Genomic DNA, 23,489 nt, shown 5'->3' on the forward strand with positions numbered 1-23,489 from the left:
CTCGTAATGGTTTAACCATGGACATACATACCATGGAGATGAAACTGCACCGATGAAAGTCAGACTTTGTTGTGACCTACGACGCACATTTATCCGGGGAAGCAAGCGGGAAGCGAGATACTTTCGAAGTCTAAATCAGCCTGTGTGCTCAGTAAATCAGCAGTGCGATAATGTCAATGTCCAACAAATGGGAGCACGTAAAATTTTTGAAGCCTTACTTTTGACTGTTTCACAACGAGTTCGTTAGTCAGAAGTGTTAGTGATGCCATGAACAGCAGACATAAATGACCTTCGAAGGAAAATTGGGTTAAACCTGAAAATGGTTCATATCAGGGGTTAATATTCCTTGTTGTTGTGACGTTGTTCCCTCTCCACATCGTTCTCTCGTGTTGAAGCTTTTTTTTTTTTTTTTTTTTGCTGCGATAGTGTCCGCTGTTCCGAGACGCTTTTTGACGAGGAAAGACGTGTGGCTCGACCCGAAGTTGCATGCGCTCTAAGGGTTGCGTACCGGTGCAAAACCGCGTTGTGAAGTACCGCGACTTCGAAAACGTATGTGGGCAGTCAGTGGCGTGTCACCACCCGAACACGCGTCGACGGATTACCCGTGGCGGAGGCGCAATCTGATGGACCACGCAGTCAAGATCGTGAGAACGGTGATGACTGTGGCATTGGATGACGAGCAGTGGACGAGGTCGTCAATCTCAAAAGGTGTGGCGCGTCACACAATATGGGCGGTTATGCTGTCAAAAGCTTTCGACACACAGTTGCGTCAATTTAGTGCTAGATAAAATACTTCTGCGCTCACAACAAACACGCATGTTCAGCGGCGTTCTACTTCTAACGTGCACAACAGCAAAATGCGCACAACAGCTATTGTGGGTGTACCCGCAATGCAACCGCGGGTTAATGCAGGTATACCCGCATTACCCGCACTCCATGGCCAACTGAGTCATCCCTCTCTGTCACACGCGAGCTCAGCAGTGCCCCATGTCGTTGGCCGTATAAATCCATGTGCCAGGCTGCAGCAGGCAAGTGCTGGCAGGCGAGTTCGATTATTAATGCAGACATATATGGCTCTCTATTGAATTGCAGTTGTATTGGCATACGATTGAAGCCGTCCGAGACACGTAGCCAACACTCAGAATTTCCACTGTTTTAAAGTAGAAACAGCGGTAAACTGGACGAGGAACACTTTCCCTTGCGGGTCCCAATGCGGGTAAACAAACAGCACTGCGGGTGCGGGTCGCCCAGATTAAAATCTTGCGGGTGCGATCACACACGCGCGGGTACTGTGCAGGTGCAGGTCTACATTTGCTTACCCGCACTCACCTCTACCAATAACCTTATCACCAAAATACGTGTATAACCAACATGCTCCCTTAAGGTACACTTAACTGCCATTTCATTCCAAGATTTCTGCGGCAATCTCCCCGGAATCAAATGTCGCGATTCTGCCACGTAAAATGGTCTTCCGTTCCGTCAAGTGTGGATTAAATACTCTTCGACGTCCGTTACATTTGTCGTTCATCACTCTGGCGCCAGGTGCTCTATCTCGTTGACTGCGTTGATATTGACTCGACTGCGTTGACTTGTTGATATGAGCAGCTGCACGATACACTAGGCGGCTGGTGCTACGCGAGACGATACGGTCACGCTACTACAGCCGTGGTGCGTTTAACGCATGGGGAACAAAAAAGTACCAGCGTTTCTGCACTCAAATTGGGGTGCGTTCAATACGAGAGTGCATCCAATATGCGAGTAAATATGGTACATCTTTAGCGTTTCTGAATGCTGCGCATTGTTTGCGTTGAAACAGTTTTATGTTGAGACGTGCTTCTTTTGGTGGTGCAGAAGGGAAGGTGGAGCCCATGCCCCACGTGGCATTAACCAACGATCCAGTGCCCTTGGATACTTCAAACATGAAGACTGCCGCGGCTGCTGGTGGTGATGTCCTGGACAAAGCTAGAAATCGACTGGAAGAATTTTGGGTCACTGGCAAATGAGGGAATTTGTAGTGTCCAGTTTGTAGCTCTACTACGTAACTTCGCATCACACAGTTGTCTCTGGTTCACAGGCATGGTCTCTCCCCAGCAGCCTCCTTTTCAGTTTCCAGCCCCCGTGAATCAATATGCTTGTTTAATGTGTGTGCGTGCTGTGCAAAGCCCTGGCACACGTCTTACGATTTTTACCACTTTAGACTGCGTTCAAAAACTGCTGGTCAGGTACTAGTTGTGTTTGCACGTAGCAGTTGATCATTGTGACTGTTTTCAACGTTATGTACCGTACTTTAACGAGTAGGTATTGCAAATATAGATCGACGTCAGAGAAATATCTGTGAACCATTCGGGAAAATTGTGATGTGATACTGAGTGCAGCCCGAAGTCGAGTCTTCGAGACATAAGGTGAGGCAGTAGGCAGCTTTAGAATAGGGGGTGGCAATTAATTAACCCAATAAACGGGGCATGCTGTGGATGCAAACTAAGGCAACACGAGATAATTTTTCGAATGGGGTTCTCCCACTGCAACCCGAAACGCAGCCACCAGTGAAGACCCAGTGAAGACTTCCAAGTTCACTGGGACCTCTAAAACTCTCTTGTAGCTTTACCAGAACTTGAGTGAGGTAGTACAGTTAAGTTTCTTACATAGGTAATCAAAAATTTTGTCCTGTGTGATTTGGCTCATATCCTTTTCTGTTTGAGCCTTCCAATACCCATGCTTTATGTGTTGATTGTTTTTGAATGTGTGACAGTTGATCCTGCGGACGGTGTTAAGGATCCTTTGGGGGGCTTAGTTTCATGTCCCTCAAATTTCTGTGTGCGGAAACTACGTGTTGCTAGGAAGAAAGTTTACTTTGAACAAAGATACATATATATAGCCATCGTGTGAGGTGTGAAAGCATACATGTGTTATGTAGAGGAATGTGAGAAAAAGAGCTTCTACTTGTAACTTTGAGGTAGTCACTCCTGTAAAGAGTGGCCTGAAATGAATGGCAGCTGTTTGTTCCCAGGTGGAGAGTTCTTGTTGTGATCTAGGTAGTGAGTTAATATGTTTTTATTGATGTGTTCAGCTGAAGTATTTACAACATTCCTATTTTAGTCTGGGTTTCTCTCTTTGCTTATTGGCTTACTTTGGCTGTGGCTTTGCTAGTCATGACTTCTCGCTGTGAAGTGAAAATTTTGTCAATGTTCCTGTGCACACGGCATATGTCAGTAAGCTGCACTGTTTCTTTGGTGGGGGGCCAAATGATGCAGCAGAGCATGCATCATTCAGTTTCCCGACCTGTACTTGTGTTCCTTTTTTTCGGTTACTTTACTCCAGGGTATTAGTTTTATTTCAGTCTTAGTCGTTTAGGTTTTTTTTTTATTTGTTTACACAAAATGTATTTATATTCTTCCTTTGTGCATTACGTTTGATGTTTGCAAGCGACAATTCTCAGCATTAAAGATGTCCCAAAGGTTATTTTACTGTGGCGGACATGTGTTGCTCGTGATGGCCGTGGAAATCCATTTTGAAGCAACCTTGGAGGTGATTACGTCATTCGGACGATTTAGGTCACTTATGGAACTTTAATCAGGTGCGTAGCTAGGGGGGTTTAGGGAGTTAAGACCCCCAAAATCGTACATTTGGTAGCGCATTTGGGAGAGGGAAACAAGTGGGGAATCCTCCTCCCCTATGTAAAGTCCCCATGGAACGTCCTCCCCCCCCCCCCCAATATTTTTCTGGCTACAATCCTGACTTTAATGTTGCTACATAGCTCTCTTGTGGGTTTAGGAGGGCAGTTTTATCGCTAAATTTGTCACCTAGAATATGGTAGAGCAAAACGTAATTGCACAATTATGGGGCACCAGAGCAAAGTAACTTCATGAAGCATATCGCAGTACAATGCATCGCTGTAGACCTTCAGGGCATTTGTAGCATTTATAAAAGAAAGTACAGTACTAGTAGAGGAATCTGTCACCTAAATAAGGTTAGCACAAGGACCTTTACAGTACAATTTTGTTAATTGTTTCCATGCACATGTCGATAGTGTGCATTTGTGTATTCATAAAGTGGCTAGTAATAAAATGCCTTTATGCATAGTATCTTTCCTTTTTATGTCATTCGGTACTTGCAAAATGTTATTCTGCACATTATGCTATTTTTGTTTTGCACATACATCAAAATTTGAGCTACCTTTTCTTTTTTGCACTGGCAAATGATGCGCATATATCCCTATTATTTATCTACATCCCTAGTATTTATCTATTTATGGGCATTCCATGAGAGCTTATGATAATTATGGAATGCGGAAAGAGTATATTTCTTAGGAGATCAAACTTTGAAGTTAACTTTGGCTGAACAGAAAGCAGAAGTTGCTGCAACCCTGCTTGCTCAGGGTGGTGCTCACGAAACGTTCTTCCGTGCTTCAGTGTTTCGTATATCTGCAGCTGAATGTGCGAACATGTGAAGACGCATGTATTGGCAAAATCAACTGGTTGATCTGGAGCAGTTTTTTTTCTCCTCGGTGGAGAACATGGGTTTCCGGAGTGGATTCGTTTGTTGTTTCAGACCAACGTGGCGGAGCAGTCTTTTCTTGCTCCGCTAAGACGCCTCCTTCGGATTCAGCCGGAACTGTCGTTACTTCCCTCTGCAGGCTGGAGCACGATTGTTTTTTGCTGGTTGATTTTGATCCAGTTCCTCATGCTGGATTTTGTTGCTCCGTAGAGGATTTGGGGGGTGATAGCTCCAGGTTGACCAGTGGAATTGGCCATTAGTGTATAGTACTTTGTGAGAGTGAATTTCTTGCGGTGGCTGCTGCTTGTCATAAAGTACTGGTACTTTTGTAGCCAATTTGTACAACATTGTAGCCCTGATTGTGCAATATGAAATTCGTGTTTATTTTTTATTAGCATTACGTTTATTGAACTGATCACTGCAGTTGGCTTTGTGCTGGTAGCAGTGTCTGGAATATTGCAATTTCCTATATTGTCCCACTTACTGTGGCAATTAACATTCTTGGGCACAACATCAAGAACGAAAGCAACGCAAAAGTAATAACTGGCCACAATGCTGTTACAATATTCTGTTTTTTTTTTTTCGTGAATAATGCAGAGATTCAACTGTGTATACCTCGCTGTGTACGTATTCACAGTACACACGTTCTGTGACACAGTACTTTGTTCTCTCAGTGATATACTTGTGCCAACAACTAACCTCCACAGCTTGATTACACTATGGTTGTATATTTTATTATCAGTTACTTTTAGAGCCTGAAGTTTTAGGGTTTTACCCGATTCTTTCCCGAATTTGCACCCCGAATTGAAGGTTGACTCTTTAGGGTGAAACCCGATTTTTACCCTGCAAATTCCCCTCACTGGGATGTCTGTAGGAATGCACTAACATACTTGGTTTGGCAGCAAATGCAGTTACATCACTGTTTGTACCAAGCCAGTACAGTTAGTTTGATTAACGGAGCCAGATTTCTCCCCGAATTTTGCATACTTGGACGTATTTCCACCCGAATTCGCACAAATTTAGAGCACACGTTTGTTTACCCGATTTTTACCCCCCGAATTTAGAAAAAAATATTTTCAGAAAACTTCAGGCTCTACAGTTATTCTACATTATTTCTTCTCTCTTGCTCTCCATTACGGTATGGAGGGTGTTCAAAATAACCTCTGCAGTTGTCTGTGCATCATTTGTAGTACATCGTTCTGGCAAGATGCAACACAAGGTCTCATTTTCCCTCTTCAGTTTGCGCGATAAGAACCGTGTGCAATCTCATTGCGGTATCTCGAAGCAACCAGATTATATCAACAGTATGTATTACATGAACTAGATATTGTGAAGATTACTGTCCAAGAGCTGCCAGCCACTGCTGAGATCTGTTTAGTTCCTTCTAGAGCGTAAACAAATTCCTTGTTATCTACAAATGTCAGCAAAACCGAAGAGAGTTCCGTTGAAGTAGAAGTATCGATAGTGCAAAAATATGGGCACGGTAGTGTCAGGACGCGTACCATACTTTCTCGAATCTAGGACGACCCCAGAGTTTGGGTACACCAAATTTTGGGTACACCAAACATTGGCAGGCAGTATAACAGTTCATTCATCATCGCTTTCTTCGCCGCTGTTTTCTGTGTCGCTATCTGCCCACAGCTCATTGTTAGACCCTGAAGTTTTAGGGTTAAACCCGATTTTTCCCCGAATTTGCACCCCGAATCGAGGTTCACCGGTTTAGGGTTAAACCAGATTTCTACCCGCAAAACTGCACCTAAGCTAGGCACCTCACGGCAATGACATACTAATTTTTCACAAAATACAGGTTGATTTCAACATCTGATACTCTGGATAGGCTGTACAACGAACGTTTATTCGACAATAGAGCCCGATTTATCCCCAAAGTCAGTCTGATGGTAATTTTTCCGCCCGAATTTGCGTGAATTTTCGACATCAAGTGATGGACTTGAATTTTACCCCCCAAATTTGGAAAAAATAAAACCCGAAAACTTCAGGTCTACTCATTGTCCTCTGTTCCGTCCAAAGCGCTAGACAAACCATACCTTCTAAATGCGCGCATGACGTCGTCGTCGGGCACATCGCACCGGGCATCCAAAAATACACCACGCTGGCACAATTCTTGATCCTGGCGCAATCTGCCGCGCCACGCTATTGGGCCGATCTCGTCGCCCCCAAACTTTGGAACGCAGGATTTTTGGGAAAAAAAGGTAGTCTCAGATTTGAGAAAGTATGGTATGCTCTATAGAATGTGCCAACGCCATCTGTGTGCGCCAACGTTGATGCTGCAGCATTGCAACGCTCCCTAGGCACCATTTGACTGTCCTAAGTGGAAATGTCTAAGATTCGGTCAATGCAGGAGTTCTTTCAGCATTTAGAAGTGAAGTGGCTACCATCGAAGAAGAAACTACGAAAGTAACATTGTGTTTTACGTTTCACCATTCTCAGTCCTGCTCCTTTTTTTGTAGCACAACATCTCGCAACATACTACAAACTATGAAATTTTAGCTGCATTGTCGTCTGCCGGTAGACAACAACCAAACTTTTGGGCTTGCAGCAACCTTTTTTTTTTTTTTTCTGATGTATCTGAAAAGATCAGTGTATTGAAAAAAAAAAAAAATTGTATTGATCTCAGCTGTTTCTCTCTCCCACATATAACATCATGCAAGAAAGGCTGGACAAGAGCGGATCATGAAGGATGACACTGTAAAGAAATTCACTGCTACCTTGAAACACTAATTTTGGCACAATATGACCTAACCATTAGTCACCAGTATAGGTACGTAGGTCTGCACCCTCAGGAAATTCTCCCTTCTTAGTGTATATTGCCTAAACTTTTTTGTTTCTGTTCCTATAAAAATACTGCAGTTGTGAAGTTTAAAGCAGAAACATGTTTACTCGGAGGCAGGTGTAGAAATTATTTGTGGCTTGTTCTTTGACGTAAACTGCTATAGTGGCAACTTGGAAATGTTCCTGTAAAATATTACGAGTATACAGTGTGTTTGTTCTATATAATAAATTGACATTTTTAAAATAGTCATTGGCCTCACTTTGTCTGTAGTAAGCTGAAAAGGCCACCCAGTTTATTTCGAAGCCCAAACAGTGCAGCATTGAACAACTCAGTTCAAGAATTTCTTGAACCACAGAACAGTATTTACAAAGCAGTCTGCCTCCACGCTGACATCTGCTAACGAATGATTGCTGTCGTACATGTGCAACCTGGAAAGAGGAAGATACCTATATTTAACGTCTCGAATGGCGAATTTAACATCTCTTAACATTTTGGCTATAAAAGAATTGCTAAATAGCGTGCAAGTTGGTGACTAGAAAACATAACAGCAAAACCCCCAAGACGAGGGATGACAGAAATGGACACACACAGACCAAGTCTTGTGTTCTTGGTCTGTGTGTGTCTGTTTCCGTCATCCCTAGTCTCTGGGTGGGGTGGGGGTGGGGTGGGGGTGGGGTGGGGGGGTGGGGGGTGCAGTCTAGAGCACTGCATGGGCCGCATTCTTGGGCCCCGGGTGGGTCTGACATGGCCCAAGCCCCACAACTCCAAGCCTGGCCCGGGACCTGCCCGAGCCTGAGAAATTACTAGGCTACCTGGCCTAGCCCAGAGTGTAAAAATTGACCCTGTTAGGGTCAGTAGGGTAGCATAGGCTTGATCCAGATCTGGGCCCGTGCCCGCAAAAAGAAGGCTTGGCGCAGCGTCGCTCGTGGGCCTGGCTTTTGCTTCTGGGCATGACCGAGCCCGTGCAGTGCTCTATTCCATCGCATATTTTCGCTGTTATGCAGGGTTACACAAAATAAAGTACAGGGTTTGTAATGAAGACAAAATGACTAAAAAGAGCATATAGGGGCGAAACTCGATGTTCGAGGACATAATACGCACTAAAAATTAGTAGAGAAATTGTCCATTAATCGTCAACAAATTGGGAGAGTTCAAAAAGTGACACTGTCTTCACTTCCAATGGCCCTATACAGCACTTTTGTCGTACAACTTCATTGCGAAGCCCCGACGATACCCCCGACCGCTCAAGAAAATGGTTGAATTGGGCATGCACAGGAAAGGGGGATTTTTAATTTTTGATACTTTACTGAAATAAATCTGGAAGTGAAAATTTTTGCAATTGTTTTAAGCACCCTTTCCATCACTGACAAAGGCTCCAGCATCTGCCGTTCCCTTTTTGAGCACTTTTTCTGAAAGGTGGTGTCCGGGCAAAAAACACGGTTGAATTGAGGGCGTGATCGAAATAGTGTGTGCGTGAAATACTATACTGCTACATGGAATAGTATACGGAATATTTCATTTTGAAATCTTTGGAAACATCAGAAAATTAATTCAATCGGATTTTGCAGCTGAACAGTATCTAGAAACATTTGTGTTCATGCTTTCGGTGGTATCGGATTACAACCGGCCTTGAGACGCTGTCAGCTGATCGATTGGGAATCTCGTCGGCAATGTTAATTATGTCACCGGAAGGGGCGGAGCAGGAAAGGTCAGTTTCAACTGGAGGCTGGCAGTTGGTTTTGAATTTCATGTTTTTGATGTTTTATGAAACAAAAAACAAATGAATTTTGCTAAACTTTTTTGGCGTTTTCTTCTTGGAAGGCATCTCCAAGCGGATCGTACATTAACTTTAGAATTCTGTATTCCTTACGGACACCACCTTGAAGCAGAAGAAAGATTGCACTGTATCTTGGGTAACCCTGTACATCTTCTATGGCTCCCTTTGCTCAGTCGGATACAGGAAAAGGTGCAGCTATGGATGATGTAGACATAGCGCAGCCATTTAGGGCGGGACACAACACAGAAGACGACAGAACACTTCTTGGTCATCGTGTCTTGTATTCTGTTGTATCCCTGTCCCTAGCTGCTGCGCTACGTCTACACCCTCACATCATTAACAACTACTCCATGTATCTACAGTGCATCTAAGGAATCAAGGACATAGTCATTCATTGTACTAAAGGTACAATCATGGTTCAGTAAAGTTGTTATATTTAACTTCTCTGCTTTGAGCTGTGAATTGTTCTGATGAGACACTATGTTATGCGGTGGAAAATTAACATTTCCGCGAAGTGGGATTTACAAGACTACAAACGTCCATTTGGGCTTGTTGGTAATATAGTACTTCTGTTTCACTAAAAGCAGGGCAAAAAATGGCAACACACACACACAGACTGCTGTGTGTGTGTTGTCCTGTTTTCAGCACTTTTAGTGAAACATATCTGCGGGATTCATATCTGCGGGATTCCGTGAGCCAGAGAAAAGAAGCAAAAAGATGTTGCAGTATTCTCCAAAGATCTATTACCATCTTGTCCTGTGTGCCTCTCCATCCTCTCGTAACCTTCTAGTACGCAAAGTAAATTAGGCTCAACTCTCTCTCAACAATTTCTCTCCAGGCATTCCTGTCGTTAAATTTTATTTAATCGTGGCACGTTCAGCCGTGTAAGTGCCAGCAGTATCAGTCGCATCAGGCATTGCAGTCGTGACTGATCAGGTTGAACCCACGAAAATGTTGCAAACTGATTGAAAGCCTTACATAATTCTGCAATATATCGAATATTCACATCGAATGCCGCACACTGATTGAAATCCCTACATAATTCTGCAATATATCGAATATTCACATCGAATGTTGCACACTGATTGAAATCCCTACATAATTCTGCAATATATCGAATATTCACATCGAATGCCGCACACTGATTGAAATCCCTACATAATTCTGCAATATATCGAATATTCACATCGAATGTTGCACATTGATTGAAATCCTTACATAATTCTGCAATATATCGAATATTCGGCAAAAAACAGGATTGTGAGGGAAACGGGAGGCTCCATGAGACGTGGCGAATTCCACAAAAAATATTGCGGAAAGCCTGGGGCTTTATTTATGCCAAGTTCCTCGAGGAAGCTGACTTGATACAACTGATACAACGGAACTCAAACTCGCAAAGCTAATCTTTAGAAACTCAACTTAGCCTAGTACCACGCCACAAAAGTAAATATCTCTGTTTGACTGATCAATACACTGAGAGATCTAAAAAATTACACTTACTGAGCAGTGACGCCTTGCGCAAGGAGGGATTTGTAGAATTTCATTCCTTGAGAGGGCGACACTCGTTCGTCCTTGGCTCCCAAAAGAAACATTGAAGGCACACGTACCTGAAATGGAGAGAGGAAACACATCATGGGGGGTAGCAAGCCAGTGTCTTCAATCATTTCCACTCATATTTGATGTGGCATTGAAAAAAAATATGAGCAACTCCAATTATGAGTACCAGACGACAAGGAATAAAAAAAAACGAAGGCTCTTTGTTGCCACAAACTACCAGCAACGGCCAGTAGTTAACTACTAGTTAACTACTTTTTAACTACAATCGGGTAGTTTATCAACTACTTCCGATTTTGTCGCAAGCTTTACGGCACGATTGTGCTTCCGACTTTTACCTCGAGCTACTTGTTTGATGAGAACGGAGGTGCAGAGCAATTGTGCCGTGCTTGTGTACTAAATCTTCACTTTCATCGCTGCTCGTGATTCATATTTAGGTGTCCAAGAACACTACAGAATGGGATTAGTGTTGATGGACAACGTTAAGTAGTTATAAATGTAGTTAAAATACATTGCAGTAGTTAAATTAGTTGTTTTAACTATCTCCCCTGAAAAGTAGTTGAACTACTAGTTAAACTACTCCATCGCGAAGAGGTTAGTAGTTATAGTTAAACTACTGTAGAAGTAGTTAGTGGCCATCACTGCAAACTACTATGTTTCGTTGACAAAATTGTATTACCTGCTAACACTGATTTCATTTGTAGCTTTTACAAATTTGGTACAGAACACAGAGGCCAAATAAGTCCATGCGATGCAGTTGTCTAGACTGAACCCAGCCATCTTTTTTTAGTGTCAATTTTGTGTGTGTGTGTGTGGGGGAGAGGATTGCCCCTCCCCCTAATATCAGCTGATACATTGCACTTCCCTCTCTCCCCTGCCCCACTATGCACTCCGACAAAGAAACCGCCCTCCCCAAAACCGAGGGTCTGGACCTCCCTGGTCGCTTTGCGGCGCTAGCACGGAAGAAAAGAGAACTAAAGGCTACTCACGTTCTTGATGAACTTCACGGGGGACTTGTTCCACATGACCTCCATGTGCTTAGGTTCAGCCACTGTATCATACTTGTAGTTATTGTCCAGGCCACTTTCAATCCAAAACCTTTCAAGAACCAGGACAATGTTTCATCACCTCCAAAGAAACAGCTTTTTTTTGTGTGTTAGTTAAAAAGGTTGGGTGACAAACTGCTAGCTAAAAAGTGTAGCACATGTGCGCTTTTTCAGAGGCAAGGATACTACAGAAGAAAAAACGAAACTGGCGATGGGAAGTTAGCACACAAGAACTTGTCTCGGATATTAAATAATGGAGTACACTAAAATATGTGTTGTGACATACACAGTGAACCCTCATTAGTTATAACTAGGGTTTGCGGTTTTCGGCATTTCCTTTCAAGCTAATTTGGGGGGTGTTTATCTGCATTTATATGGTCCAACAAAATTCCGTGTCTTTCGGCAGCTATGTTGCGCCCCGAAAATAAATGCTCGAATCTGGGCATCCACACGAAAGCCTTGCTGGCTTGGCCGTGTTTTAACGAGCCTCAGAAACGGAAACAGGGGTGAGCCTAAGTCGTCATTGAAGGGGTACAGCCAGAAGAGAACAAAGTCAAACTATATAAAGCTAGGCAGTCAGTCATCGGATTTTGGAACTGTTTGGGAATTCCGAACATTCTCTGGCGATAACAGACCTCACAACCAGCATCCTTCTACAAGCGCTGAAGCACAACGGAACAAGGGCATCATCCAAAGACAACAGAGAGTTTTAGTGCACCGTGTATACTCTATCGCCTCGGCGTATCTAAGGAGTAGCGTGGTGGTTCCAACGGGGATTTCCCTTTCCCATTCAAAGGATTGCAGCTGACATGGTACTGGACATTCGGATTTTTTCAGAATACTCCAAATTTGAAAAAAAAAAAGAAAAAATCATTCCGGGGGTGTGTCCTTCAGCATTTTTCGGGAAATGCCGAAAACCATGAACCCTATGCATGATGTAAAACCCCCGAGACTAGGGAACACGAAGGGACAGACACAAACACAAAGCAAACACATCATGCATAATCTTCACCAGCTCGCTTGCTTCCTAGCCATTTTTTCACGAACCCTAGTTACGACCCCCGATAGCCTGATACACTCACTGTATGACAGTTTTTCTTGAAAACCGTTTCGCCTCTATGTAAATCCACCTCGTTAGTATGACAATCCACTTATTTGACAATGACCAAGATTTTTGTTATAAATGTGATCAAACACAGGGGTTGTGCTCTCGTTATTATGACCTCGTCTCATGATGTCCGACTCCTTCAAGGTTTGCCTGAATGTTCGACTCCTTGAGCATGCGTTGTCTATAGGACAGACATTGTAGGGATTGTTCTTGTTCGCTGGGATTCAAAGACACTACAATTATAGACAGGAGTTCAGATAAAGCTGCTCGTGAAATTCTAGAGGCGCTTCACATTAGTTTGCATGGCAACACGTGCATGAGTGTACCATCAGTTGCATTAACTCAGCTTGAAAGGGATTTCCTTGCCTGTTAAGATTACACGTGGGAATGCCTTTCGTTATTGCTCCGCGTGTTACTACTGTGTTGCCATTGGTTGGTTGCTCTGTGCACTGTATATGATTGCTTCCTTCCATTAAACTTCTGCTAGCTGCGAGTCTGCAGGTCTCCTGTCGTTTATGTTTTAACCCACTTGTCTGCGTCCCTGCCTGCAGTTCTGCTCAAGTACGTGCTCGTCACATGACCCTCAGAGTAGCCCAAGGGAGAGGGTGACACGTGTTAAAGTAGGGCGCCAAGATTTGAGGTGACCCTTGATGTTGTTCGCCTCAGGATTACTCACGGCGCAACTCAAACCGCTGAAGTGCTTAAGATAGTGACCATGTGACCAGGTCACACAGCACAGCGGTCATGCACATAAGAATGGCTGTAACAAAGCAAACTGAAGGACTGAGTTGACAGCCAGAATGAAGAAGCGGCTCTGCACATGTCTTTAGAGAGCCCTTCCTCCCACCAAGATGGTGCTACATAAATCGTCCATTTAGAAAACTTCCCTGCTGGCAATTGCTCCAAGCAGACATCGGTAACAGATGAAAGAAGGAAGTCACTGCAAGGGTTAGCCAGCTGTAGGACTCAAACCTACACCTACTGACTTTCCCCATGGCTTCCTTCTTTCATAATTAATTTCTTAGGCACTTGAGGCTTTGTATGTATTTGTCTTTTCTATGTGTTCCAGCCTCAGAACATCAATTGCCATCATTGGTAACAGATTTTTTCAGAAAATAAGTCATCATAATCACGTACGATTTTGTTCTGCGTATCGGTCTACCCAGTCAGCAGAGAGCGTGCTTTATGACTAAAGCCTGCGGGAATGGGGGTGGTTATAATGTTAACGAGGGTTCACTATAATAAGAAGTACATGAACAAACACGTTTTTAGATCATTTTCAACATGCCTGCTGTTTCTTCTTCCAAAACGTGCAACACCACAGGAAAGTCAGTAGTCAGAAGATTGGAATCTTCTGACTACTAAAGTCATACGATGGTACCATGACTGAACTAACTTAACTTAACTTAAATTGCAGAGATTGAATAAACAGGTGGGACAAAAGCACAACATTCACAGCAACCATCAGTGCACAGGCACTGATCTTTGTCGGTGGTAGCAATCCACTACTCCCTCAATTGCCAGTCAAGAGTGTGACCACTACACTATACAGACATCACGCTCTCATCAACACAACAAAGCACTGTTCACACACAAATGGGCACACATTTTTCTCCATGCACTCTTAACATTCAGACACAAACAGAGGCAGGCAGCATTTAAAAATTTTTGTTAGATAAAAAAAAATGTTGGCAGGGCAGTGTCAGGGACACATCCGCTATATGGAATACGTCGGTGTCATTTTGCGACATTGTCGTTTGTGTGCACCATTGAAGCCGAGCACTGCAAATTTGAAACATTCTCTCCATCGCCGTGCACGCCAGGACCTTTCAATGGCCCCTCATTATGTCCGGCATTTTGCCGTTTTTCTTCCGATACTCCTTATATCGTTTTACTTATTTCCTTTGCAAATGTTGCAACACTTTGAAGTTGAGTAGGACTCTCTGTCACTTATCCCCTTTTTGGACTGTGTTACGGTTATTAGTTCACTGTTTTATCCCTGTGACACCCTGTGCTGTAGAACCCGTGATTACGGATAGTTTGAGTGGCGGAACATACGTACAGTCTCTCCACTTGCTGAGTTGTGACTTGCGCCGAGTATACAGAGTTGCGCAAAATAGCGTCATTTTTGCCGTATTTCCTTACACGTGCCTCCGTCGTCTCAAGGCCAGGGTCAAAGTAAGTTGCAGTAAGTATCGCCCGTACATCTATTGTCTATCACGTGATACTGTTGTCATGTTTCATTTGAAATCCATCCCAGAACTGCCCCCTAGTAGCTCCGGACAAAGACGTATATTCTATGCAAACAAAAATGCTGCTCGCCTCGGGTTGTTCACTCATTTTCTGAATTACTTGTCACGACAAAATAAGGTTATCTGTACCAGTCTGGGATGTCCGAAGGGCCCATCACTGCAAGAAAACGTAAAAACACAATCATGTACTCTGAATGGATTACTTTGCACTTATTTGGTCAACTAATCATATTTATCCCTTCTCTTTTTTTTCTTTTACTTCGCATTAAACATATTCCCCCCTCATATTTATCAATCACAAATGTAGTTATTCACTAATGTGTTTTAACTTATTATTTGGGTTGTTATTATTACAACATGTAAAGTGTGTAAAGGCTGAACATGTCCAAGAATATGAAGTAATTCCAAGAATGAAGTAACAAGAATATGACAGCAAGAAATTTCGATGCAAGACAGAAAAACATTTAACGAAATATGCGGACACAATTATCTATGCCCCCTGTAGGAAGGTGCCTGGCGGCTTCACTGAAATACATAGCTATGTATGTAAACATATTCGATGTTTTTGTAATTCAGCCCAAAATAATTACAAAACATGCTGTACACATGATGCTCGTTTATCAGTATTTTTTGCTCCATGAATGATTAGTTATTCTTATGGAATGCCATTTGAAATAGTATGAACGCATAATCTCCTTGTTCTAGAGGAACATACGACAGTGGGTACCCACCTGAAATATCCACCACAGGGTTTCTCACAACACAAGCTCTGTAGAAGTTCTGTAGCAAAATGAACGTGTAGTAGTTAGCGGGAAGCCCTCTACAAAACATCTGCTTCTAAATCACTTTCTTTTTATGTTATCAAATAGAATTCACGTGACACGCTGAAAAAACGCTTTTGTGCTTTTGCAACTATAAACTGTTATAACAAGAATACTGACATGGTGGCACAGGCCGTGCCCTTTTTTTTTTTAATGAAGGTAAAGTATACGTAGAGCCTGAAGTTTTTGGGAAATATTTTTTCTAAATTCGGGGGGTAAGAATCGGGTAAATAAACATATGTGCACTAAATTCATGCGAATTTGGGTGAAAACAAAAAAAAATTCCAGTACACTAAATTTGGGGAGAAATTGGGCTCAGTTACTCAAAGTAACTGTAGCGGTTTGGTACAAACGGTGATGTAACTGCATCTGCTACCAAACGAGTAAGTTATCGCATTCCTAGAGACGTCCCAGTGAGGGCAATTTGCCGGGTAAAAATCGGGTTTCACCCTAAAGCGTAAACCTTCAATTCGGGGTGCAAATTCGGGGTGCAAATTTGGGGAAGAATCGGGTAAAACCCTAAAACTTCAGGCTCTAAGTATACGTACATAAAAACTTGACCCATCTACTTTTGTGTAAAACAGGACAGCTGTGCAGATAGCAAAATTTTGAACCTGACTTGAATACGAATACCTCACACAGACACCAGTTTGCAATATGTCACACAGACTGCAATATACAGGGTGTGTCACATAAGACACAGCAGAACCTTCTTAAATTCACGATTTATCTTTCGTTTGGCAGGGTCGTTGAATATATTTTCTCCCGATGGGGCCAACTCTGTACTGTGCTGTATCGGTAATTAGTGCAGCTGTTGATTAGCTTTCATAACCCTGTGGAGCCTAGTCTGCTAGAATCGAAGCAGCAGTGCTTTTATGCGCTCTAGTAAAAAAATATGCCAGAATGCACAATCTTCGAGTGTTGCACGAGCTTTGCGGTCGCTTCCTTCTCTCTCCCTCTCGGTGTCACCCTTTCTCAACTGACATCAGGCTGTTCCACAAATAATGGAGCACCTCGCATTGTCCAAGGGGTGAGTGTGAGGGGAAATAGTGATGCAGTTTCTCAACCTACATTATTGCCAAAATGCTGCCTTTGGTTTTGTTCCCTCCATTATCTTCATAACTTAAAAACCCGAGACTAGGGGACAAAAAACGACAAACACAGACAAGACCTTGTCTGTGTTTGTCGTTTTTTGTCCCCTAGTCTCAGGTTTTTAAGTTATGGATCTATACCACCAGCTCGCTTGCTACCTCTCTATCCTCTCATTATCCATTATCTTGTTTGACCTACTCAACACCCCCCCAAGACACAGTTTGCGATTTCTTCTGATAATGTGACGCAATAAAGCTGTTCAGAAAGGGTGATAGCGAGAGGGGCATAGGAGAAAGTGGACACAGAATAATGCACCGCTTGAAAATTGTGCATTTTCGATATTTTTTACTAAGGCGTTGAAAAGCGCTGCGGTTCCAGTCCTAGCGGGTTCGACTCCTCAACGGTTGTGCCCTCCAACTCTGTCATTGCGTGTTCAACCTACTTTCACTAATTTTTATGAAGATTAATTATGAAAATTAATTAACAGCTGCACTAATTCTGATATACGACTACCTCTGAGTAGGCCACATTGGGAATATATACTCAATGACCTTTCCAAAAGAAAAATAAATTGCAAATTTAAGAAAATTCTGTGACGCGGTCCGTATAGGAGGTGTGATCACAAGGTTCCAAGGCCAGCTCCGCAGCACCATGCGATAAGTCGCCACAGGGACGAGCACACAGCTTTGATGTCGATGACCTTAGTTTGTTCTCATGCCGAGTGGCAACCATTTTTGAATATTGATTGCTCTGAAAACACATTTTTGTGACCACATGTACAAGAGCTGTTGAAATATGGGCTGCAAACTGGAGAGAGAGAGCGAACATCACACTCTTCATCGAACTCGGAGCAGCAGAACGCGACTGTGACAATGCTGGTTTTCCGGGCCTAATTATTACTCTTAGAAGTCGTTATCCTATGACAGGATATTTTATTCATATTTGATTCCCATTCGAAAATTTCACTATTCGCGCACCTCTACTTTTTACCCATTCTTCCTGGTGACGTCATCAAGTTTTGGTATAGTGACCTGAGAAAGGACTGTCCTTGCGAGATAGAGTGTAATCTAGGGTGGCTTCAGCCATTAGTTAACGGATGGATATCGATAGCTGTCAGTTTTGCAAGTTTCACATCCAGACCTTTCTTCACATAGATAGAAATCAGTCGCTGTGCTTCATAGTCTCTTATTTTCACCGGTTTCTCTCTTTGTACTGCCTGCTCTTCCTCTGGTAATTCTTGACAACAGTTATATATCACTTGAAATGGTTAACAACAGCCGATGCACCTGCTGGCATATGCAGCATTGTGCTGCAGAACTTGCATGCTCCAGCTGCCTTGGAGTACTCAAAGTACTGACATACAACATTCCTCCTTGCCGACAGTCCGTTCTATGTCTCCATACCACTTACTGACACCATGGTAGTATGGAAGGAAATAACTTTTGAACGTCACTGAGTCAGTACACTATGCTCCTGTTTTCCCGCAATCCACTCCATCGAAAAGTAATGATGATGATAATGTTGATTGGGTTGATTACGTTCCAGAGGGGCTATATTCTCTGATTGTCGAGATGCGTCGGGAAAAGTAAGCGAAAGGCAAGGATTGGACTGTGGAGAGCAATAGTTTTTTTATGTCCCTGAAGTTTGTAATGTATCTCAAGGGATCTTTGGAGGTATGTATATTGAAATCAATCAATCAATAAATAAACAGTTGCATTCCACTTACTTTTCTTGGTGCACCAAGTTATCTCGACAATCAGCAAACATAGCCTCCCATGTCAGCATAAAATGCAGCCCCAAATGCATTGCCACCTTTCTATGTTTGCCACTCTTATTGCATCGAGTGTTTTATTATAAGAGAATTTTGGCAGCTGCATTGAATTCGTCCGCAATGCTGACGTGAGTGTGCCAACATAGGTGCTATCTTTGCAATTTTTGAAAAATATTTGAAAACTGCAAATACTGTTGAAACTGCATTACCTATCTGATTCAAATTCAAAGTTTCAAATATTTGCGCAGCTCTTCAGAGAAGTCACGCCCCATTTGTTTTCCATTTGCGTTGCTCTTGTATTGTAATTCACGAGTGCTCTTACTGTATAACAGCAATTAGTCAATTTTTTCATCCTTCACTGTGAAGAATTGTTGCAAGTTTTTACTTTCAATGTAAAATCCAGGACCTTTGCACTTGTAAGAAGTGACGTTTGTAGCACAGGACACACAAAAACACAATCCAAGCAAAGCATTGACAAAAGCATTTTCCGTTGCACTAATACCCTATGTCTTTAGCTCCAAGCCTCGTTATCACATCACAATGTAATTCTCAAGTAACATTGATGCCGAGCATTCTAAACAGAAAGCACGAAAAGTGATCTACACTTACTGGAAACTGTCCAATTGCATGACAGGCAATGAAGCCCCCATGAGAACCTCCAAAGATGACCATCTTATCTGGGTTGATTTCATCTCTCTGGGCAGCCACTTCAGCTGCACACTAAAATAAAGACCAAAATATGGGTACTACTGTGCAATGATATATGCAGTATCACAATTGGATCGCAAAGATAACGCACCACATATGACAATGTACCATATTGTACCACACGGAATACTTGTGCAATGCTTTCAGTTACATGGAAATGTTCCGGACAGCTTCATAATGTTGTTTCCTCAAAAGGAAATTATGAGTGACATTTACCAAACAAACAGTATATGGATGGGTCAGGCTAAATTTACTGTACAATGCATGCACAAAAATACTTTTCGTATAATGGCTAGCCATTCTGATGCATACATACGTCTGAAAGATAACTACTAACACTTTTTTTGTTTGAATGTGTGGCACCAATGCTCTACAAAGCAGCTGCTGCTGATGACACCATGGGAGAGAGAAAAAAGGCTCGTAACAAAATTGGATTCCAATTAATCAGACGTAAATCTAATTGACATGTTTCACATGGAGATTTTAAGCAGCATGAGGAATTATGGAACATATTTGAAAGTTTGGTTTGGTTCAGGACTGTCACTGTACACATTTCTGCACTTCACTGGCTCATCCAAAAATCTGCTATAGGGATGACAAACGTGTGAGGCAGCCAGATAAGCGGAGCATGACTAGTCCTCTGTGTTTTCAGTTAGCATGTAGTTGCCTTGCGTTTGTTCCACAACAGTAACGGCTTTGGTTTCTGAATAACGGTTTTTCACATGTGAGTGATCATGACAGATTAATTTGAAGGTTGGGGGGCAAAAAAGGGGCTGTGAAGGAAAAGGGGGATGGGTTTTCCACGCCGCTTATGGGTGCAAATCGGGGGTGGAAACGGGATCTATTGGGTTTCACCCTAAAACACTGGGCTTTGAGTATGTCTAGTAAATTTAATGCAATGTGGAAGATTTTGTGTCATTTTCTGGATTACGTACTGCATTTCCTTCATCTTTGCTCAAAGTTAACGAAACATTGATGCAACACGCAAAATTGATCGTGTATGTGCATGAGTACAGTATGGAACGTTAAAATAATTTATAATGGACCTTCAGGTTTCTGTTGTGGAACTGTGAAAATGTAAAGATGCATCTCAATATTGCGTAAGGTGATAATTTTTAAGATACCATACCTGTACATCAAAGATGTCTTGCTGGCCTATCTTCCCTATGAGGGATCGAAGGTTCTCTTCCCCAAACCCAGTAGATCCCCTGTAGTTCACTGCAGAGAATGCGAATGAACATCTCGGCAGCAACCCCTATGTAACTACAGCACATAGCGTTTTCTTCGGGCAGCAGATATGGTCAATTTTGAAGCGTTCCATATCCAAACCCAGACATTTGAGGTGCATGAAACTAATGCAACTAATTACAGAAATAAAATTTATTTGCATAGTAGCAGCATAGTGCAGATTGATATATTCAGCTCTTCGCTGAGTGAGACACCAAATACATACAGTGAATTTTTTTTTAAACACACACTAGCATATTTTCTCTAAATTATTGCAAAAGAGGATGCCATGTAGTCAGGAATGTAACTCACCAAGAAGAACAGCAAAACCACATTTGACAAAAAGTATAGGGAAGAGCTGGAACCCTGCATGAAAGGATGTGTGCGGTCCTCCTGCACGCAACATCTCGGTGTAAGAACCAACCCGTATTTCTATCGCATAACACAAGAAACCCTAGTGCCAATGCCCAAAATTATGTCAGTTGACCAGAGTTCTTACGACAATGCTATAAAGTGTCAGAAGAACAAATAAATAAAATAAATGACACAATGATCGGCAGGGTACGGGTTGAACATAGAGATGGAAAAGTATCGAAATTTTGTATATCGATCGATAAATACTGGTACGTATCTGAAACAGAATATCAATGATCATTGATTAGAAATATCGATACTTTATCAACATACACGGTGTCCCAGAAAATGTGTCATTGAATTATATAATAAAAAACTACAGCACCTAGAGTCATGCGGCCAACGGCATTTGTTCTTACTGGGTTTTTGCCACCTCCTCATGTGAATGTCGTGTAACGTAAGTTTAATTATGTAAGTTTTTGCAAGCTTAAGTCGGATATTTGCCAAGTAAAGGTCACTTTTTTACCCCACCAATGTGAAGAGCGTGTCTAATTTACTCAAATTAATGAGAATTGCCAAGGATATTCAGGAGGTATCCCATCAGAAAAAATAGCCGAACATCATGCTATACGGAACTCCCACAGGATAGAGCACGATGAATTTTTCAGCACAATCTTTGTCAGTCCGACGAAAGGAGGTTGGAAACCCAGTCCTCCCCAGCATCGCACAAAGAGATAACACAGGCACGGCTTATCACGTCCGCCTTTCGCTGGGATAATGCTTTCCCTCTCCCAATTTAGGAACTGTTACTTTTTCTGCTATCACTCTGTGGGCTGGCTTTGCAACCTCCTTTCGTTGGACTGAGAGCGATTGCGCTCAAAAAGTTATCGCGCGTCATGGTCCGGTGCTCCGAAAAGCATGATGTTCGGCTATTTTTTCCGATGGGATAGCTCGTGAATATCACTGCCAATTATCGTGAATTTGAGTGAATTCGGCACGCTCTTCATATTGGTGGGGTAAAAAAGTGACCTTTTCTTGGCAAATTTGCGAGTTCAGTTCGCAAATATTTACATAATTCAACTTACGATACACGACATTCACATCAGGAGGTGGCAAAAACCTAGTAAGAACAAATGCCGTAGGAAGAACAAATTCTAGGTGACGTAGTTTTTTTATTATAATTCAATGACACGTTTTCTGGGACACCCTGTATATTGATACCTTATCGATATGGATTGAAATATTCTGGAGACCATCGGACTGCGATCGTTATTGTGAAGGGGTTCCTTATTTTATTTCCCAGATCCCCACCAGCAATGGGGTAGAGTATCGCCTCTGGCGATGAAGCTCCCCACTCTCCATCTCAAAATAAAGTAGAAGTTGTTGTTGGATTGAAATATTGATATAGTCGAGCCCATTTATTACAATCAACATTAACTCCGATATTACAGTGAAATGGCTAGTTTCCGACAGCTCGCCCAGAGAACGATGTGCTTTTAACTGCGCAATAGCTGATGGGGATTATACATGTACGTTGCAGAGCACTCAGCATTGAAGGGGCTCGTGAGAAGTAGCAGAGGTTGCTCCCTCTCCATGTTCTCTCACCCTCGTTTCTCTTTCTTTTTTCTACAAGTGGCTGTCTGCAACAATGGCACCATGGTATGCTCAAGGAAGCGGTTTGTTAAAGAAAGGCCTCCAAATGAAGTTGCGCATGCTTGACATTTTTTGTACTGGTGTGCCAGAGCAAGACCGTGTTGCGTAGTATGGTGCCTTCCAAGATCTTAGTTGGCAGATAGTAGTTGCTTGTTGTCTCATGTTCTGCATTCTCATGAATCTTGGCATATCAACATTGCATACCTAGCTTCAAGCACGTGTTACACCTATGACCTATATGCCTATCCATACATGCTCTATGCCATGTAATTAGACAAGCTGGTGGTGCTGTTTCAAATGTGAACTCACCGTGAGGCCACACAATTAAAGGCAAGTCGGTTTCATTCTTGGGTGTCACGAGCGTTGCTTCAAAAATCATGTCTGCAATGTGAAACATCAAGCAAAACAGGGTTTACCACATGTTTGTTGGTCTCAGAAGCATCAACTTCAAGACAAAATGATGAAATGCACAACATACTTTACCACATTCCCGCTAAGGCACAGTAGTTGAACTGTTAGATGTACCACTAGTTTTTAGACTACTTTTGTAATTTGTGAGTGGCAATTCTAATTACACAAAAAGTAGGTCAAGTAATTGTAGCAGGACTTAGTAGAAGTGCAAGTAGTGAGGAATGAGACTTAAGGTTTGATATGGTTCTGAGCAGGCTATTAGCTGACAACATGAGGACAAGGAGGACACTATGAAAGTCAATACAGTCACTGACTGATTTTTTGGACATGCTGAATTATACAAACACCATCACATGATGGCCAGTCACCCCATAGAACCATAGAATTAGTGTGTAACAGCGCTCAAACTTTTGGCCGACAACACAACCTG

The 23,489-nt window shown here is 42.5% G+C and overlaps 2 protein-coding genes across 10 annotated transcripts in view; one reads left to right on the forward strand and one right to left on the reverse strand.

Annotated features, from left to right (window-relative positions):
* LOC135400215 (serine/arginine repetitive matrix protein 1-like) overlaps window positions 1-4,082 on the forward strand; it is a 75,252-nt gene extending 71,170 nt beyond the window's left edge. For all 6 annotated transcript variants that reach the window (XM_064631978.1, XM_064631975.1, XM_064631981.1 and 3 more), the window contains one exon: window positions 1,852-4,082. In XM_064631978.1, the coding sequence (XP_064488048.1) occupies window positions 1,852-2,003 (152 nt within the window). In that variant the 3' untranslated portion in view covers window positions 2,004-4,082. The remainder of the gene's footprint in view (window positions 1-1,851) is intronic.
* A 3,437-nt stretch (window positions 4,083-7,519) lies between these two features.
* Window positions 7,520-23,489, reverse strand: part of LOC135400212 (acylamino-acid-releasing enzyme-like) — a 55,065-nt gene continuing 39,095 nt past the window's right edge. For all 4 annotated transcript variants that reach the window (XM_064631970.1, XM_064631973.1, XM_064631972.1 and 1 more), the window contains exons 16-24: window positions 22,958-23,029; window positions 20,954-21,034; window positions 20,544-20,632; window positions 19,316-19,426; window positions 15,754-15,802; window positions 15,152-15,179; window positions 11,606-11,714; window positions 10,563-10,669; window positions 7,520-7,713 (exon numbers count right to left, since the gene is read on the reverse strand). In XM_064631970.1, the coding sequence (XP_064488040.1) occupies window positions 7,614-7,713; window positions 10,563-10,669; window positions 11,606-11,714; window positions 15,152-15,179; window positions 15,754-15,802; window positions 19,316-19,426; window positions 20,544-20,632; window positions 20,954-21,034; window positions 22,958-23,029 (746 nt within the window). In that variant the 3' untranslated portion in view covers window positions 7,520-7,613. The remainder of the gene's footprint in view (window positions 7,714-10,562; window positions 10,670-11,605; window positions 11,715-15,151; window positions 15,180-15,753; window positions 15,803-19,315; window positions 19,427-20,543; window positions 20,633-20,953; window positions 21,035-22,957; window positions 23,030-23,489) is intronic.

This window comes from Ornithodoros turicata, chromosome 7 (assembly GCF_037126465.1).
Source record: "Ornithodoros turicata isolate Travis chromosome 7, ASM3712646v1, whole genome shotgun sequence".
NCBI lineage: Eukaryota > Metazoa > Arthropoda > Arachnida > Ixodida > Argasidae > Ornithodoros > Ornithodoros turicata.